The sequence below is a fragment of the Helianthus annuus genome, chromosome 17, assembly GCF_002127325.2.
Source record: "Helianthus annuus cultivar XRQ/B chromosome 17, HanXRQr2.0-SUNRISE, whole genome shotgun sequence".
Lineage (NCBI taxonomy): Eukaryota > Viridiplantae > Streptophyta > Magnoliopsida > Asterales > Asteraceae > Helianthus > Helianthus annuus.
Window position 1 is genome coordinate 139,625,799 of NC_035449.2, and position 19,481 is coordinate 139,645,279.

The 19,481-nt window shown below is 38.8% G+C and overlaps 2 protein-coding genes across 2 annotated transcripts; both read right to left on the reverse strand.

Moving 5' to 3' along the window:
• Positions 1 to 826: 826 nt before the first annotated feature.
• Positions 827 to 2,859, reverse strand: LOC110924915 (ATP-dependent RNA helicase glh-2-like). The gene is made up of 3 exons (XM_022168889.1): positions 2,850 to 2,859; positions 2,154 to 2,761; positions 827 to 868 (listed from the first exon to the last, which is right to left on the reverse strand). The coding sequence occupies exons 1-3, from the start codon at positions 2,857 to 2,859 to the stop codon at positions 827 to 829; spliced, it is 660 nt and encodes a 219-aa protein (XP_022024581.1).
• Positions 2,860 to 3,946: 1,087 nt separating this feature from the next.
• On the reverse strand, positions 3,947 to 4,738 carry LOC110924916 (leucine-rich repeat extensin-like protein 3). The gene has a single exon (XM_022168891.1). The coding sequence runs from the start codon at positions 4,736 to 4,738 to the stop codon at positions 3,947 to 3,949; it is 792 nt and encodes a 263-aa protein (XP_022024583.1).
• Positions 4,739 to 19,481: the final 14,743 nt, after the last annotated feature.

A 19,481-nucleotide genomic window follows, 5' to 3' on the forward strand; every position in this document is an offset into this window, starting at 1 on the left:
TCCGATCCAGGATGGATCGAGTACCGTGACTTGTGAGCCTCATTAAAAATAACATTTCTCAAACCACCAAATAAGGGAACCCAAATCCGTTTCATGAAGCACAACGTTCCTTCCCCGTTTGGTACCAACTGCTTCTCCATCCCACGGAGATACTCATTCTCAACATTTCTTTCCTTGAGAGCTTCTCTCTGCGCGGCACGAATGCGCAACAGGAGGTCCGTTTGAACAATCATTTCCAAAGCCCAAACCCTTATGGGCTTGATCCTTTCCTTCCGGCTTAGGGCATCGCGACCACATTCGCCTTCCCTGGGTGATACTTAATTTCGCAATCATAATCATTCAGTAGTTCAACCCAGCGTCTCTGTCTCATGTTAAGCTCTTTCTAGTCAAATATGTGCTGCAGGCTCTTGTGATCAGTATAGATTGCATCGCGTGCCATATAAGTAATGTCGCCAGATCTTCAATGCAAATACCACCACGCCCAATTCCAGATCATGCGTGTTATAATTTTTCTCGTGGACCTTCAACTGGCGAGAAGCATATGCTATAACCTTTTGTCACTGCATCAGCACGCAGCCTAAACCCTGATGCGAGGCGTCGCAATATACCACGAAGTCATCCGTGCCTTCGGGTAGTGATAAGATTGGTGCGTCACAAAGTTTGTTCTTCAGCAACTGAAATGCTTCTTCTTGTTTGTCTCCCCAATCAAACTTCTTGTCTTTCTGTGTGAGAGAGGTCAAAGGTTGAGCGATTTTCGAGAAATCCTCAATAAACCTGCGATAATATCCTGCCAAACCTAGGAACTGTCGAATCTCGGTTGGTGTCTTCAGAGTTTCCCAGTTCTTGATCGCATCGATCTTTGTGGGATCTACATGAATTCCATTTCCATTAACTACATGACCAAGAAACTGGACTTCCCGTAACCAGAACTCGCATTTCGAGAACTTAGCGTACAACTTCTCCTTTTTAAGCAGCTCTAGAATAGCTCTTAAGTGTTGCTCATGTTCTTCTTTCGACTTTGAGTAGATCAAAATGTCATCAATAAACACAATCACAAACTTATCGAGGTACGGCTTACAAACTCTGTTCATCAAATCCATGAATACAGCCAGTGCGTTTGTCAAACCAAACGGCATAACCAGGAACTCGTAATGTCCATATCGAGTCCTAAAGGCCGTCTTTGGAACACTTTCCTCTTGTATCCTTAACTGGTGGTAACCTGATCGTAGATCGATCTTTGAGTAAAAACTTGAACCTTGAAGTTGATCGAACAGGTCATCAATCCTTGGCAAAGGATATCTATTCTTGATTGTCAACTTGTTCAACTCCCGGTAGTCAATACACATGCGAAAACTACCATCTTTCTTCTTAACAAACAAAACTGGAGCTCCCCAAGGCGAGAAGCTTGATCTGATAAATCCCTTATCTAACAGCTCCTAGAGTTGCATTGACAGCTCTTGCATCTCTGAAGGTGCAAGTCGATAAGGTGCCTTAGCTACAGGCGTGGCGCCTGGAACTAAGTCAATATGAAACTCGACTTGCCTTTGCGGCGGCAATCCTGGAAAGTCTTCTGGAAAGACTTCAGGATATTCCTTCACGATTGGAATGTCTTCTAGTTTCGGCTCAGTGGCTTCTTTATCAACGATGTGTGCCAAGAAGGCAACACATCCCTTCTTCAAACACTTTCTAGCTTTCAAACAGCTAATGATCCTTAAGGGCGTATCGCGCTTCTCCCCGTGTACCACAATCGTCTCTCCATCCGTCATTGGGATGCGAATGGTCTTCTTGTGACATACAATCTTGGCTCTGTTACTTGACAACCAATCCATCCCTACTACCACATCGAAGCTTCCCAACTCGACTGGCAGTAGATCCAGTGTAAACTCGTGTTCTCCTAATTCGATCACGCATCCTCTTATGACTTCATTTGTTTTAACTAGCTTTCCATTAGCCAGTTCAATTGAGTACGGAATGTCTAACTTACTAGCAGTTAACCCAAGCATTTTCTTAAATTCTAGCGATACAAAGCTATAGTCGGCACCAGTATCAAATAGCACAGATGCAAAGCGTTGATTAATAGGGAACGTACCAGTAACGACATTTGGATCCTGGCGTGCTTCCCTCGCACCGATATTAAAGACTCTTCCTTGTGCCTGATTAAGCTTTGGGCACTCACGCTTGAAGTGCCCCACGTCTCCACAATTGAAACACTCTGGTCCTCGACCATTCCCATTACCACCTTGAGCATTGCTTTGGTTGCGATTCCTAATCCCAGCTTGATTACCATGGTTTCCTCGATTTCCATTCCCGCCATTTCCTCCCTGTTGGCGGTTTCCATTCCCACTTCCATAACCTCTTTGATTACCACGACCAACACCAGTACCAGCCCAGCATGTTTCTTTTGAGTGGCCAGTCTTCCCACATGACTCACATTTCCTTAACCTGCACTGGCCAGAGTGATGATACTGACATATCTCACATTTGGGCAGAGCGCCCATGTATCCCTTCCCTTTTACTTCAGCACCAGTTTTAGCTTCAACTGGTGGTTTCACCTCCTTCTTCCTGCTGGCGCTGCTGGTACCCTTTTTAAAATTGGAAAACTTCCTTTTGTTTTCTCCTGAGGATTCCACATGTGTTTCTTTCTTCTTCAGATCAGAAACTGAAAACTTGTTTAACCGGATAGCTTCCTCAGTCAGAGACACGCTCAGGTCTATAGCTTCAATAATCGTTGCCGGTTTTGATGACGTAACATGCTCATAATCTGAGGTGCCAACCCCCAGATGAAACGTTCCACGCGTTTGAATTCAGGCGTAACCATGTATGGTACCACGTGAGACAGATCATGAAACCTTTGTACATACTCGGCGATCTTCGGGCCGTCCATTTTAAGATTCCAAAATTCAGTTTCCAGCTTCTGAATCTCGGCCCTGGAGCAATACTTTTTACACATGAGCTATTTCAGTTCGGTCCACGTCAAAGCGTAAGCTGCTGCGTCTCCCAGAGTTTGGACCTGGAGATTCCACCATGAAAGTGCTCCATCAGTGAGCAACCCGGAAATGTAGGTGACTTGTTGTTTTGGTGCGCATTTGCTCATCCTTAACATGGAATCCGTCTTTTCTGTCCATCGAACATAGGCCACTGAACCCCCGGTGCCATCAAAGTTAAGCGGTTTACAGTCTAGAAATTGCTTGAAAGTACAGCCTGTACAAGTAATGTCATATACGGGAATCATTAGCAATTGCACATGGAATGTCCAAATGTAATGTAATGTGTCTCAAGCGACTTAGACATTACCATTTGGTGGATTGTTCCTTGAGGTACCCCCGCTAGTTTCGGCGCGTGAGGCCTCGTAATCCGCTATTGCTTTGGAGATCCTTACTTGCAATGCGGCCTCAGTAGTGGGCAAACGGTTTTCCCTTCTTGGAGGCATCTTCTATAAGAACATTGTATAGGTCAAGTCATAATAAGTATAATGAGTACGTAACACGCGTATGTAATAACATTCATCAACATAATAACACATAACATCCCATGTCAAAACACACAACAAATAATCCAACAACGCATGTAATGAGAACGTTGCGATTGAGCTATCATATAACAAGACCTCAAGTACAGTTTACAAGTTTTACAATTGTATCATATATCCAAAAGAGACTAAGGGTCACATCGCCCTTGTCTGAATCGTCTAACCATCTACAACAACCAAAAGTCAAATATCAAAAGTCATCAGTCATCATGTGGTCTTCAAAATGCTGTGCAGTCGACTCAATAGCTGAGCTCTCATCATAAGCATGATACCTGCAGCAAACCAAAAACCTCAAGCTGATGGGGGAGGAGGAGGAGGTGGAGGGATGAAAAGCAAATGGCGCAAATGCACCAAATCCTCCTCGAGTGCATGTACAATACGCAACAAACAAGCAATCTGTTGCTCCATCGTCAGGAATCAGATGTAAAAATCTGGATAAGGAAAGAGTGGAGCGGGTGGAAAAGCAGACTGTGATGGATCAGCAAAAGATGGAGGACGCGGGATCCTCTCGAGCTCAGCGACTCTCCGGCTCAACATATCCTGCTGTAACTGCAAGGATAGAAGTATATCATCCGCCGTATACCCAACATGAAAAGGATGGTATGGATCTGACAAAGGCATGACATTGGGCGAAGACCACATAAATGGCTCGCCCATGGGTGCTGAAGAAGAGAAAGCAGTGTGTGCAGCAGGTACAAAAGGGGGCATAAATGGAAAGGTTGCTGTCATAGGTGGCATGTGATCGTGCTGCTGAGTAGAAGGTCCTTCCCCTGGACGGGGAGGAGGAATGTCCTGGAGAAAAGTGATGGGTAAATCCATGCGGTGAACGTCTGACATGTGAGGGTGATACTGTGGGACATCAACATGTGCATAAACAGGTGTAGCAGGGGGAGTGACTAGTCGAACAAAAGGAGGATAATCGTCATCCTCAATCCACCCATTACGGGTGTCAGCATATCTAGGATCAACGTGTGTGGCAAAAGGTGCACGGTCAACAAACACAGGGGTCGGGTCGGGCAGTGGTGCAACAACAACAGGAACATCAACAACTGGTGGTGCAATAACTGGAATATCAACAACTGGTGGTGCAATAACTGGTGCATCAACGGGGATAGGGTCGTGCACAGGTAAAGGGTCGTGAGCAATAACAGGCTCTGGTGCAATATCCGGCTCTGGGTCAGCTAGAGCAGGCTCATGATCAGCGGGCATGTCAAGAAGCTGATCATCAGGAAGAACAGGGGCCTCAACAGGCTGCTCCTCAGGGATAAACTCGACCTCCTAGTCTGAATCAAAATCGTGTGGGAAGTCAGGGGTGAACCCAAAACCCAGCTGCGGAACGGGCGCCTCAGACACAGCAGTGTCGGTATCGGTGTCTGTGGGGTATCGTTGTAACCCCAGCGCATGGAGAGTAGAAGATGACACTGACTCAAAAGAATCTAGACCAGAAGAATAAGAAGGAACCTCCATATCAGGAACAACAAGGTCATCAAAGGGAATATCAGCAAGTGGAATATCGTCATCCATCGGGGCCCCGCCATCCTGGTCACCCTCCGGGGGACCCTCGATGAATAGATCGATGTCGTCATCAGATAACACGTCAAGTGGCAGATCCATAACAGGAACTGCAGCGAGAGGAAGAGGAGCAGGGATCTGAACAAGAGGGAGATCCCCATCAAAAAGACCATCAGCTAAAGGCATGTCGTCTCCAAAGTCCGGTAGGGCAAATGGTGGGAAATCATCCTCGTCGGTACTCGTGGTATCTGATGTATAAACCTCATCCTCAGGGATAATCTCGTCGTCTGATACTATAGCTATAGGATCCAGTGTGTCTGACACTCCAGTATCAGAAGAAGATGACATGGTGTCTGTAACACAACCACACATATGCACATATATCAACATGTAATCAAATAAGCATGTAAGTCACAACAATGTAAGCAAGTAATCATCCTAGTCTTCCCCAAACTATCCCACCCAGTCTCTTAGACTGAACTCCCTAGTCTCTCAGACTAACTCCCTGGTCTCTAAGACCAACCTCCCAGTCTCTAAGACTAACTCCCTGGTCTCTAAGACCAACTCCCAGTCTCTATGACTAATTCCCTGGTCTCCAAGACCAACTCCCAGTCTTTAAAACTAATTCCCTGATCTCTAAGACCAATGCCCAGTCTCTAAGACTAATTCCCTGGTCTCTAAGACCAACTCCCTGGTCTCTAAGACCAACTCCCTGGTCTCTAAGACCAATCCTCCCAGTCTCTAAGACTAAATATCCCCAGCCTCTTAGGCTGAACCTCCCTCAGTCTCTAAGACTGAATTATAGATATAAATTTTGAAATGTGTATTTGTGCCTTTTGTTTGTAAAAATGTTTGTACCCTGGATCTGGACGTTTTGTGCATGCAATGTAAAAAAAAATGTTTTCGTGAGAGCCCTGATGATCATAGTCTAGACTCGAGAAAGGATCCTAGTTCGCTATGATCGAGGCTCTGATACCAAGCTGTCACACCCTGACTTTTGCGGAAGCGTGGTTAATTTGGTGTGACCTCTTAATACCATAGCAACAATCATAACAATGCTATATGATAAAAACACGAGATGTTCATCCATTAATATAGTTTAGAAAATACCATAACATGCTTGTCTTGAAACATCAACCCCAAATTAAGTTACAAACCATGACTTGCTTAAAACGAGTTCATAAGACTCAACAAAAGACTTTAAATAAAACGAGGTTTAGAGACATGTAACCCGTCCAGGAATAGGTTACACCTCTCAAACCCTACAACCCTGGATGACATCTTTATTCAAACGCAGCTTGAAACACATGCATACCCTTCCAGATCCATTAGTTTCCTGAAATACATGTAGTTTGAAAAATCAACAAAAGTTGAGTGAGTTCATGTGTATATGAGTATGTATAAACCTTTAAAGTATGTCTGTATGTATGAAAGTCCCTGGTATGTAGCAATTAAGGAAAAAGAGATCACCAATGGGTTGCAAAGCCAATGGTATGTGTGAAATGGTGCAGGAAGACTCAAACCTAGCAAATTTGGACCAGGCGTCCGGCTGGAAGACATAGTCACCACTATGGGCCACCCTGGTCCCCATGGGTGTGGGCTCGCTACACCCAAATAGATCTATCACTCATGTCCCTCGGTCCTATGACGAGGATTAATGGCCTTAAGTGTCGTACCCACCCTTCACATGATCTAGTCGTAAACCCTCCTTAAGCTAATCATACCATGTAATAAACGTTTGTAATAATCGTAACATGTATTTCACCCCCGAAGTATAAAACTGAAAACAGTTAAAAGAAAAGGGGGACATGAACTCACAGTAGTGCGTCTCGTACCGGCAACTCAAGCTCTGTCAGCTACACGACAACCTACAACGTACTAATGTGTATTAGATGAACGGGCCGTGCCTTGGCTTAGAGTTTAATGTTTTTGAGTTGCGTTTCTTGTGTCTCTGAATATTATTCCAAGTTATAATTATTTGTTAAAATAATAATTATTTTAACTTTAAATTATATTAACTTTTGGAATAATTGTGTAAACAATATTTCGCCTTAATACTTCTCAAGTATTTTAACTTCCGTATTTCCTTCCCAAGGATGGGGATATTTATACATGTATATTGTAGTTCCGAAAATAATATATTTTTAAGTCCCACTTAGAAAATATATATATAACTTATTTGTCAAAAATAATGTATCCCAAAATATATATATTTTTCCCAAAAATAATATATTTTCACTTCTTGTATCAAAAACAATATTTACCAAATATATTTGTAAAAGTATTTTCCGGAATAATCCATAAGTTACGTTTTTGCGTTCGGTTTGACAATATCAAGTGTGTAACTTAAATATTTATTCCGTGTGATTTTTGGTATTATTTTGGAGTTGTAAATGTCATGGTAATTTGTAAGTTATATTATTTTACCCTAAAATAATATAACTATTCCACAAAGTAAACAAATATTCACACAAGCGTCTTAGTATAAAATATATATTCTAAATATATATTTATCCATTTTTTTACGAAAACCAACCTATGGAAAAGTTTGTATTTGAAAAACAAAGTTAAAAATACACTTGTAAACACTTGTTAGAAAATATTTTCTAAGTGTTGGAATTTTTAGAAAATTTCGTCATAGTTTCCTTTGTAAATGGAGGTGTCCATGCTATTTAGCACATCATTTTCTTTTCAAAAATTCATCCAAACAATTATCAACAAATCACTAAACAATATTACACTTACCAAGTGCAAAACTATTCCTATTTAATATACAACATGAACTTTATGTTTTATAAAAACGCGTAGTAACTTAGTGGGGTGTTTAGTGGGTTTTGTTACCCTCCAAAGTGTGTTTACTTTTGTTAAAATCTCATTCTCGGGATTTTTAGATGTTCACAACTTGTGAACATATTTTTCAAAAATATTTATTTACATCATTTTCATGTGTCACTAGCATCCATATACTTATTTTATTTCAAAAAATAGTGTAAGTATATGTAAGAATCATGGTCTTTCAAAAACTGTCTTTTAAGCTTGGTTTATTTAGGAAAACCATTTGTAAACCTCGGATCCATACGATCCTCAACTCACTTTGTTTACTTATATTACAAGAAATCACCTTGTTATCAAGTTCATGTCTAAATATGAATGTGATCTTTTTATGTAAACCCCTCATCACCTCCTAACTTGTTAACTCATGTTTTTAATCATATTTTAACAAGTTTCATATGATGACTATCATCATACTTCCAAGAAATCACAATTCAATCATCAACATAACCAAGACAATATCACTCTAGTAATATTTCATTATGTTTCATCCGTTTTTCATATTATGTAAAGCTTTATGTTCAAGACTTATGTGCATGATCTTTAGTGTTCTTGTAAATTTCGACATACTATATCTATTAACCACCAAAAATATGAAGTAAACAAGGGTTAACAAGAAGCTTACAACTAGCTTAAAGCTAGGGAAGATCAAGATGAAAAAGTGATGGACAAAAGCACACTAGAGAGGTCCTTCAAGATCCGAGTGTTCCACACCTTCTAAAACACCTTTGTGCACCTTGTAGTACCCTTGGAATGGATGATGGAAAATCGAAAATGGATGTGGTGTAAGGGGGTGTTCGGCCCAAGTTTGTAAGAGGGGAGAAGAAAGAGTGTTGTGGTGTGTTTAGTGAAGAAGATGAAGGTACTTATAATATCTAACTCTTTTGTCCATAGGTTAATGTGTTTGTGGAAGTACAAGCAACATCTCATCAAGATCTCAACAAATCCAAGGAAAATCATATTGGGATTTTGGAAGATTTAACCAAATCTTGATTAGTGGGGCCCTTATGGGCCGTAATCTTTCAAGGGGGGGTTATTTGTAAATTTTTTATGGTAAAAGGTGATTAGTGGGGTGTTATGTGCAAAAGTCTTGTGTCTAGTATGTTTCATGCTTTATGTAATATGTTAGTATGCTCGGGAACCGTGACTAGATCAAAAAAAGTGAAAAAATGTTTTTAACAATATTTTAGTGTTCCGGGTAATGTCCGGTTGTTCGGTTAGATACCGTTCTGTTAAAGTGCTAAGTTATTCCGTATAGTGTCCTTTATGTAACTTTTTGTGACACTTTTAATTCTCGGCACTTAGGAAAGCATGCAGGACCATTTTGCCATATTTTTGCATGTTACTAGCATGTTATAATGCTGAATTTTGTTAATAAATGCAGAATTCTGCACTTTGAATGGGTTTTAGGCACTTTCTGGCACCTAAACTATCACCTAGTGACGCAGTTTTATGGTCCTTACTTCCCTACACTCCCTACTAGTGTAGTACCTTGTCTCTGGCTCATACTGGGCCTCAATATATTGTCTGTCTATGTGCTGGCATTCTCAGCATGTTTCTGAGTTATCCGCTCACTGTGCTAACTGTGCTTTGTGCATCAAGTTTGTCACTAAAGTTTGTGTGTAATAAATGGAGTGATAGTATGAAATGTGATGCATATGTATGTATGATACAGAAATCATAAAGCAGTTTATATCATCAGTTGTAATTAAGCAGAGTCATTAAGCACAAATTTAATATTAATTAATTGTACGGATACCTGTAATTTTGAGAGTTGTTGTCACACCCCGACCACGTAAAACAACAAAACGTGGCGGAAACGTCGGGGAGTGTTGTAACAGAATCATTGTTTCATAACCATGGATTTAAGTATTTTGTTTTATTGAATTATTGAACTCATTGTTTTAGTACAACTCAGATAAATACAAATAATTGTTTCTCAGTTTTAAAGTCGCTAAGGCACGAGTCCATACTATGTTTAGCATGCATCAACAATCATCACATAGCAGTACCTGAAACATATATGAAAATAGGTACGTCAGCATAAAAATGCATGTGAGTAACATAGGATTTTTTTGTGTATTAGATTCTTGGCTTTGGATAATGTAAGAAAAAGGTTTTATGTTTTCAAAATAGCCATGAATCCAATGTAAAAGTTTTGTTTCTAAAACGTGTCGTTTTGGAAAAAGGTTTATAGTATAGACAAAAATATACGTTGGTTTTGAAAAGTTTGTATAAAATAGTATAACAAAGTATACTTTAGTTTTGAAATAGTTAAATAGATAGTATATCGAAATATACTTTAGTAATCAAAATAATAGATTTGGTAGTATATCTCAAGTATACTTTGGTTTAAGGATAAAAGTATCGGTAGTATATCAAATTATACTTTGGTTAGAAAATAGCATATTAAGCTATGCTTTGGTTTGAAAATAGCATATCAATTTATGCTTTGGTTTGAAAATAGCATATCAACTATGCTTTGGTAGTATATCAAAATATACTTTAGTTTATGAAATATCAAAGTCAGTAATATATCAAACTATACTTTGGTAAACAGTAGCATATCAAACTATACTTACTTAAATAACAAAGTAGTATGTTAAAACACATGTTGGATTTTGTACATAGTATATCAAAATATACTTTGGTAGATCACATTTGAGAGCACATCAAACTGTACTTTTGTAGTATATCAACATATACAAAGAAAGTGTTTTGGTATTCAATCAAGCCTTAGTGTATCAAACTACACTTTGGAGACTATAGAAATACCACAAAGGCAATTTCTATTTGGTTAAAATTTGGTTTCTGACATTCCATACAACAGGAATGGGGTGTCTAGTCCTATGGCGCTATATCGTACTACCAATCGGCTGGGTGAATGTATAAAAATAGGTACAATCCAACAATTAGTTTTATAAGTTTTGAAAATCAGTGTTTAAACTATAGGTAATCGTTTAATTTGTCAAAAGAATATGTACTAAGCATGTCTAATCATATAGTTTAAAATCATGAAAATAACAAATAGGCATATATGTTTCACCCCAAAACAATTGAAAACAGTAAAAGAGGGGACTATGTACTCACTTGAGATTGCGAGTATCCTTGATTAAGTGTCCTAACAAAGCTCGGGAAATCAAGGAATCAAGTGGCACCAAGTATGGAATCACTATGTCATACAATCGGATCCTAAATCGGAAGATATGACAGAATGGAGTTCTATAAATCAAATGAGTATTGGAACTCATATGGCATGATTTAATAGACCTAACATTCTGATTTGAAAGTCTACCTAAGTGCTTTTGACCCGTTTCGACCCATTATGGTAGTATAAGCTACTATGATGTGTCGTTAGCGTAAAACTATGTTCGGATGGTTAACTATGTGCTATGTCAAGTCTTACATGCCCAATTATCCCTAAACATGTTACTACATCAGTTTATATGTCAAAAATATGTTCACATAGTCAAAATACGGATTTATGCTTCAAAAGGGCATTTTGGTCATTTCCTATGGGCATACAAGCTAACTAGCATACGACTAACCAATCCTACGTGATCATAAGGTATAACCTCAGCGGTTATTCCCTATGCAACTATGATCACTAACTAAGCTTGGTCGGATCCTAAAGATCGACCAAACGGGTCGGGTTCGAAAGTCTAAGCGGTTGTTTAGACCGCTTACCTTACGACCCTAAACAAGCACTAAACTAATAGTGACGAGCTAAGCATGTTAAAACATGCTTAAATAAGTTAGAAAACAGGTTTTTGATATCAAAACAAAGTGTTTTGATACCAAGAGTAGTTTGGTTGCAAAATACGCTTAAATGCGCATTTTGACCGAAATTACGACTCGTCACTACACCTAGTCAACGTGGTAATCAGTAGGTATAGTCACAAGGGACTATAACCATCGTGATTACGTTCACGTTGCGAAGTTCAAACGAACTTCTCGTTGACCATCTCGTGGTCAAAGCTGAAAGTCAAACAGAGTTTGACTTTTAAGCTAGAAAGCGATAAAAGAACGAAAGATGACTTACAAAGGGTCCAAATAGATTTGGTTCCAAGTATTCTCAGGTAGGTAGTGAATAATCACAACCACTTAGAGAAATCTCAGACCAAATGTGAGGAAAATGGAATGAATGGCATGGCCTTATATAGTTTTTCGCAAACCGTTAGGATCATTTCTTGGAGAAGAGGGAATGATTTAGGCCATACAAGTGTTAAAGACTGATTGGGGGACTTGTTCTCCACATAAACCAGCCCATAGCATTGAAAACCATTGATCAAAACCATCAAAATCGAGTTAAAAGACCAGATTCAATGTTTCTGATCTGCAAGTCTGACACGGCCGCGTAAGGATAAGGCTTGGCTTACGCGGGCCGCCTGGCCATCTTTGGCAGGTTGTCAGTTTTAACCCCTGAACTTGTAAAACTTGCATTTCGGCTCATTTTTGACACGTTTAAGCCCCGTTAACCTGATTTCAAGGCTCTAAAATGAAGTTAAAGTATTGGGAACTCAAAACATGCTCAAAAATATCTCGGATGTTGGTTCGTTTGGTCGTACGATCGCGTTGTTCGGTTAATTACGACGGAAGTCGTAACAAACGCAAAATCGATCCAAATTGAGCGACGAATGGAATTTTTGCATGCCGATCACTAAAATAAAAATATTTTAATGTGTACAAAAATTTTGTATGTCCAGATGTGGTCAGAACGAAAGATACGCGCGAAAATGCAAACTTACGCTGTTTTTGACACTTTTAGTCCCTGTAAGATCATGTAAGCATATTTTTGCACACCGAACCACTCAAAGCTTATTTCTAAGCAATTTTTAGGTTATTTATGGTATGTTTAGCTTATGATCAAGTTCCGGACTGTACGTTACCTTACGAATCGGTATAGTTTCGCAGTTTGACGCAAATAGTCACTGTAATCGAATAATCTTGTTTTTGCCATACTAAACCTTCCAAAACTTATTTCTAAGTTATGTAAAGGTTATTTAAGGTACGTTAAGACTATTTCACTATCCCGGAGTGTTTGTCGCGTTAAACTGATTACGTTTACGCACCAGTGCGCGTATAACTCTCGAGAAAGCGATTTAAAGCTCGAAATCGAATAAGAATTGATATGTGCAAATGATACACATATTTATACAGATCCTAGGTATGAAACACAATATTCCATTGGATTTGCATTCATTTGATGGTCGCAGTGACACAGGTGTCACAGTCTCCCCTACTTTAGGAAATTTTGTCCCGAAATTTAATTTTAGAGGAAACTTGTGAAGACAACTGTGATTGTTTCGCTTTCAAATGAATCCTCCGTTTCCCAAGTAAAACTCTAGGTCATGTTTGGATTCTTAGCGAATCTGTTAACTGCCAAATGTTGTTGTTGTAATAATGAAAACATGGGGTTTCGAACAACGGATAGGAGAATGTTTCCTATGAAGACTATTATAGGAAACTTGTGTGTGCTCGAATTCAGAGTCGGAGATTGCAAGATAAAGTAACATTGGTCAAGGTCTAGGACTTCTAGTATCTTAAATAACGCTACATTCGCAATGTAATAAGGAACACTTATATATAGGAAGTAACAGTGGCGTATCCACCATGTCCTTTTTACATTGTTCCTGTCTCGTTATCCTTATCACTATAGGTCTTAACACATGACAAAACTCACTGTGGTTTCTGTGCACTGAATTTCCATAATTACGTATGCATCCATAATTACGTAATTCCTTGCACAGTCCGCACAGTTCATTTTATAATGTGTAGGGTAAAATCAATCGAAAAAGCATGAAATGACTTGACTAGATCACCAAGGGATCTTTTTAATTAGATCAACGAACGATCTTTTTAACTAGATCAACACATGATCTCCTTATCTAGACCGTCGTACGATCTCTTTAAATAGACCACTTAAGGGATCTTTGAAACTCAAAAACCAAATAATCGTTTTGAAACAGCACTTTGGAATCCAAGGTTCTTACTATTTTCATAGAAAGCCCCTTAAGGAATTTAAGATAGTACTTTGAGTATCCTTCAGAGAATCTAACATATGAAAATACGGAAGATTCTACCAGGATTTAGATAGTGAGCTTTGGAATTACACATAAACACAAAATCACAAAATTGTGTATTCGTTAATTTAGTTATTAGCTCGTTTGTTAATTTGAATTAATGCATTTTGAAGTACACTAGAAATCCAATCACATACTTCAATTAGTACTTTAAAATATCCTCAAGAATCTAACTATGAAGATAGGAAGATCTTATAAGGATTTGGAATTCATGCAATGAATATGTTTTGAAATCCATGTACTAGGCATGTTAAAGCAACACACGAAGCAAAAATGTACTTGATAATCGTGTACATAGTCACAATACATGGTCCAGTTAAGGACCTACGAAAGTACCTTTAGATATCAAATCAGGGATTTGAAGTGGTACTTCAAGTGTTTGTTTAAGAATCTGCAATTTGTACCCTGTACTTTGTCTCTTTAAAAGAAACTAGTACTTAGGATTTTAGGGAAGATCACGAGTGATCACAAAGTGAAAGAATCACATGAGAAGTTTGTTCTGCAAAGAACATGGTTCTTTGGTGATGGTATGTGATGTAGAGAGTGAAAACCGAGCGTTAAAGTGTTTAACTTGTGTGTTTTATTCGGTTCTAAGTAATTATACGTATCGAATAAAATAACTACGAAGTTTTATGGTTTTACAGGTTAAACCGACAAAGTTAGCGAGGTTAGTGATAAAACGGGACAAGCACGGTTTAATATAATTGACATCGCATGGACATGACAAGAGTTTTAAATGGGATTAAAAAAAAAACCAACTAAAAAGTCATGGAGACTTTTGATAATCACGTGGAGTGGTGATTGTGAAAAGAAAAAAAAGGTTCTTAAACCTTAAAGTCAAATGTGCAGACTTCAAAGGGACCAACATTGGAAGCAACCAACTCACATGATCATCAACATTCACGCAGATCAAGAAAAAGAGGGACTAGTATTATGAAGATTGGAAAGAAAAGGGGCCGAATAGGAATCACACAACATCATTGGAGGAGAATAATATTAATTCTCATCATCATTCACGAGAATACAGGGGGGACGGTTACAAGAATCGCACAGAGGAGTTACGGTCCGCAATTTTTGAGGGAGAGAGAAGGCAGCCTCTTGGATGTGGGGTTCTTGTCAAGTGGGCACGCAAATCAAGAGGGAATAGTATTTTTGTGTTGACGACTTTGAACGCGATGAACGGCTAGCCTCTTCAGTTTCACCCCGGTGTAGATTATTGTAAGAATTCTAGGGTTTAAGCATTCGTATTTGATTTGATTTTGTGACAAATTGTTTAGTATTTGAAACCTTCGGTAATTGTCTTGCATTTGTTTCGAATTCGTAAATTGTCGAGTGATGATAAAATTTGACTTTGCGAAATGGTTATGTGCACTTATGCCTTATCGTAGGTTAGGATTTACATGTCCGAGGTAACGAAGTGCATTACGGTCCGTTGTCTATGACGTCGATAGCAATTGGCACCTAAGCTTCGTGATAGTAATCCGTTAATCACTATATGCAATTGAATCAAGTTAAAACATGTAAGAACCCTAGGTCTTGCAATAATTGAACCGGGTGTGGAACTTGTCTCTAATTCTTGTTTTAATCATTTAGTAATTTAGTTGCAATTTTAGTTAATCACAAGTGTTTTAGTAAAAACCAAATATCGGTTCACTCCGATTCATTTCCAACCAAATAAATTTATAAAAAAAATTAGCAAACTTCATAATCACGTTGTACATTTTTGTAAATAGTCTAACTAATCGAACGGGCCGTGCGATACTGACCACATGCTCTTCGTGGATACGATACCCGACTTACCCTAGCTACCTAGGTTTAATTGGGTTTTTGACTGATCGGGACGACACGGTCACGTCAAAATGGCGCCGCTGCCGGGGAGCTAGTGCGCTTAGTATTTCATTGCTTGTTCGATTTTAATTTAGTTTTTTTTTCTTTCTTTCTTGTATATTCGTGATTTTACTTTGGGTGGTCGAGCTTGTTTGTGCAGGTAGATGTTTTGCAGGTACCATCTTTCAATATGAATTGGGTAGATGATGATCCGTGTGAGTGTTGCGGAAGCGGAGAGCATTATTTAGAAGATTGTTCTGTTTTCCACGCAAAAGTTCAAGCCAACAGGGAGCGGGAAGACTATCTTAGCGGATTATATGATTATAGGAGGGCGGATTATGAAGATTTCAGTGGTCCATCCTCATATTATCCATATGATAATCCACCACCACCACATTATCAAGAATACTACCACGAACCCGAATTGCCACGTTTCTCGAGTTACCGGGAGGAGTATGATGATTGTTATAATGAATACTCTCAACCAGCATCCGAGGAACCTCAAGATTCAATAAGTTCCAAGCTCGATGCCATCATGAATGCTATGAGTGCTCTTACTAATTCACATCAAGCTCTTACTAATTCACATCAAGAGTTCAAAGCCGAAATAAAGAAAGAGTTTGAAGTAAGGGATAAAGCCCATGAAGCATTGGTGGTGCAAGTGGGTCAATTAGCGGAGGAATTAGCCCAAATTAAACGCGAGCGGGAGGTTTTGGCTAATGGTACAATGGTGGATGGTGATGTGGTGGAAGAGGTTAGAGATCTTTCGGAGCAAGAAGTTGAATGTTTGAACCGAGCGGAAGACATGACACCGCAAGACAAATTGGATTCGAAAGAAGCTCACATTCATATTCACCCTTCTCCCAAACTTATCACTCCAACCAACAAAGTTGGGGATGCGGTTTCGGGCATAAGGATTCGAAGGGTGGCGTTGCAAGACATTGGCCAATTCGTCAAGAAACGACCCCAAAGTAGCTTAATACGCATGCCGCGTAAAATAAAAAGAGAATGGATCCGGCATGCCAAATACCGAGCGTATGTAGGCAACTCGGTAGGAAAATGTGCACTTCGACCACCATGAGAGGTAAATTAGGTATTATTGTTGTAGAGTTTGTACTAGTATTCGTTTATTTTATTTTTTTAGTTAAATGAACGTTGTGGGTGTGTTCCCTATATAACCCTCACGAGACCTACTCGTCCTCCCGAGCTATCGGGTGGTTTAAAAGGGCTTGTTGCATAAGCTAAATGCAACCGTGATTCCTACGAAAGTGAGTTAGGCTTGTTGTTATTGTAAATTATTTTCTACATAAATCAAAGTAAAATAAGGTATGACTTGGTAATAATTTCATAAAAGTGGTAGAATTAGGTAACTAAAAATTTTGATGGTTGTGAGAAGCATGCTTCTACACAAGGGTTAAGATTTGTAGGTACATTGGGTTCGTGGGACAACCACTTTCATGAAGAGAAGAGGAGCACACGAGGAATGAGCTCAGAAATCAGGTGCATACGTTTCTTTTTTACTTCTGATTTTTAGTTAGCAAATAAGTGGAATGTAAATTGTATATTATTTTTTTTCCGGGGTGAAATTTTGGGGAGGTTAGCCGTGTCACATCCCTTGTGCGTTTTAAAAACTCTAGTTCTTACACATTGAGGACAATGTTTACCTCAAGTGTGGGGATGGGGGAGTAAAAGTTTTTTCGATTTTTGACCCGTTCATTTAAACACTACACATTGAGGACAATGTTTACCTCAAGTGTGGGGATGGGGGAAAAAATTCAAAAATTTTTCAAAATGTCTTTGTTTGAAGCGATCTAAAAAGCACAAGTAACCAAGTCAACGAGGGATGGCACAACCCATTTGGTCTTTTGTCATAGTCAAGTTCAAATTAATAGCATGACGGGTATTTAGCGGGTGGTTATTTGGGAATAATTCGCCTAAGAAACTAGCACATCATGCATATCACATACCATACCCTTGATACATGTGAGGTTTTGAGCCACTTTACATCATAGAATTACATACTATTGTTTCTTTGTTTGAGTGGACCATTAGTCATGTATTGTAGAACTTGCAACTCTTGATTCGTTTGAGACCACAGACCGAATACAAGCACGAGAATGATTAAGGCATTAGGTAAACCTTTTCCTTTTTACACCATTTATATATCTGTACCCAAAAACTTATCCCTTAGTAGCCAATTTTGAGCCTAACCATTTCGTTTGACCACCCTATAGCCCATAACCTTAAATCCTTTTCTTTTAAACCCGTGTGATGGAAATTCGATTTTAGGATTATTTTTTGTATAGTTGTGGTTTATATTTGCAAAAAAAAAAAAAAAAGCAGAAAAAGTTGTGAAAAAAAAAGAGAAAAATTGTTGAGAAAAGAACAAAAAATATATATATATATATGTCCTAGTTGAGAAATAAAAGGCAAACATCATTGCCTCGAAGTTAATGTATAGTTTAGTTTTGTTTAGAATAGTTGTTTTGTAATAAAAATCGAATTTTCATTACCTTAGCCACTTTAAAATATCCTATTTCCTATCCTTAGCCTAGCCCCATTACAACCCTCCAAAGACCTTTTGACTTTTGCTTAGTATTCGTGTTCAGTGGTGGAAAATGATTGAGTTGCAAGCCTATGCGGGTACGTGTTTTAATCGGTTTGAGTGATTATTTCAAAAGTGCTAATACATCATTAAAATTAGCCAACTTGTAAACCGAGTGGAGTGAACATTGTGAGGGATATGTATGAATTGCGAGTTTTAAGGGCGGGTTAATCTTGGATAATTATTTTTACATGATTAGTCATTTATTGCTAAATATGTCGAAAATTGTAAAAAGTTTGAACCGGGCATGACAATAGACCTTAACCTTAGTCTCGGGAATGGGGAGTGTGTTTTTCGTTCGACCCACGTGAAAGTGAAAAACAGATTTGCTTGAGGGCAAGCAAACGACAAGTGTGGGGATGTGATGTAGAGAGTGAAAACCGAGCGTTAAAGTGTTTAACTTGTGTGTTTTATTCGGTTCTAAGTAATTATACGTATCGAATAAAATAACTACGAAGTTTTATGGTTTTACAGGTTAAACCGACAAAGTTAGCGAGGTTAGTGATAAAACGGGACAAGCACGGTTTAATATAATTGACATCGCATGGACATGACAAGAGTTTTAAATGGGATTAAAAAAAAAACCAACTAAAAAGTCATGGAGACTTTTGATAATCACGTGGAGTGGTGATTGTGAAAAGAAAAAAAAAGGTTCTTAAACCTTAAAGTCAAATGTGCAGACTTCAAAGGGACCAACATTGGAAGCAACCAACTCACATGATCATCAACATTCACGCAGATCAAGAAAAAGAGGGACTAGTATTGTGAAGATTGGAAAGAAAAGGGGCCGAATAGGAATCACACAACATCATTGGAGGAGAATAATATTAATTCTCATCATCATTCACGAGAATACAGGGGGGACGGTTACAAGAATCGCACAGAGGAGTTACGGTCCGCAATTTTTGAGGGAGAGAGAAGGCAGCCTCTTGGATGTGGGGTTCTTGTCAAGTGGGCACGCAAATCAAGAGGGAATAGTATTTTTGTGTTGACGACTTTGAACGCGATGAACGGCTAGCCTCTTCAGTTTCACCCCGGTGTAGATTATTGTAAGAATTCTAGGGTTTAAGCATTCGTATTTGATTTGATTTTG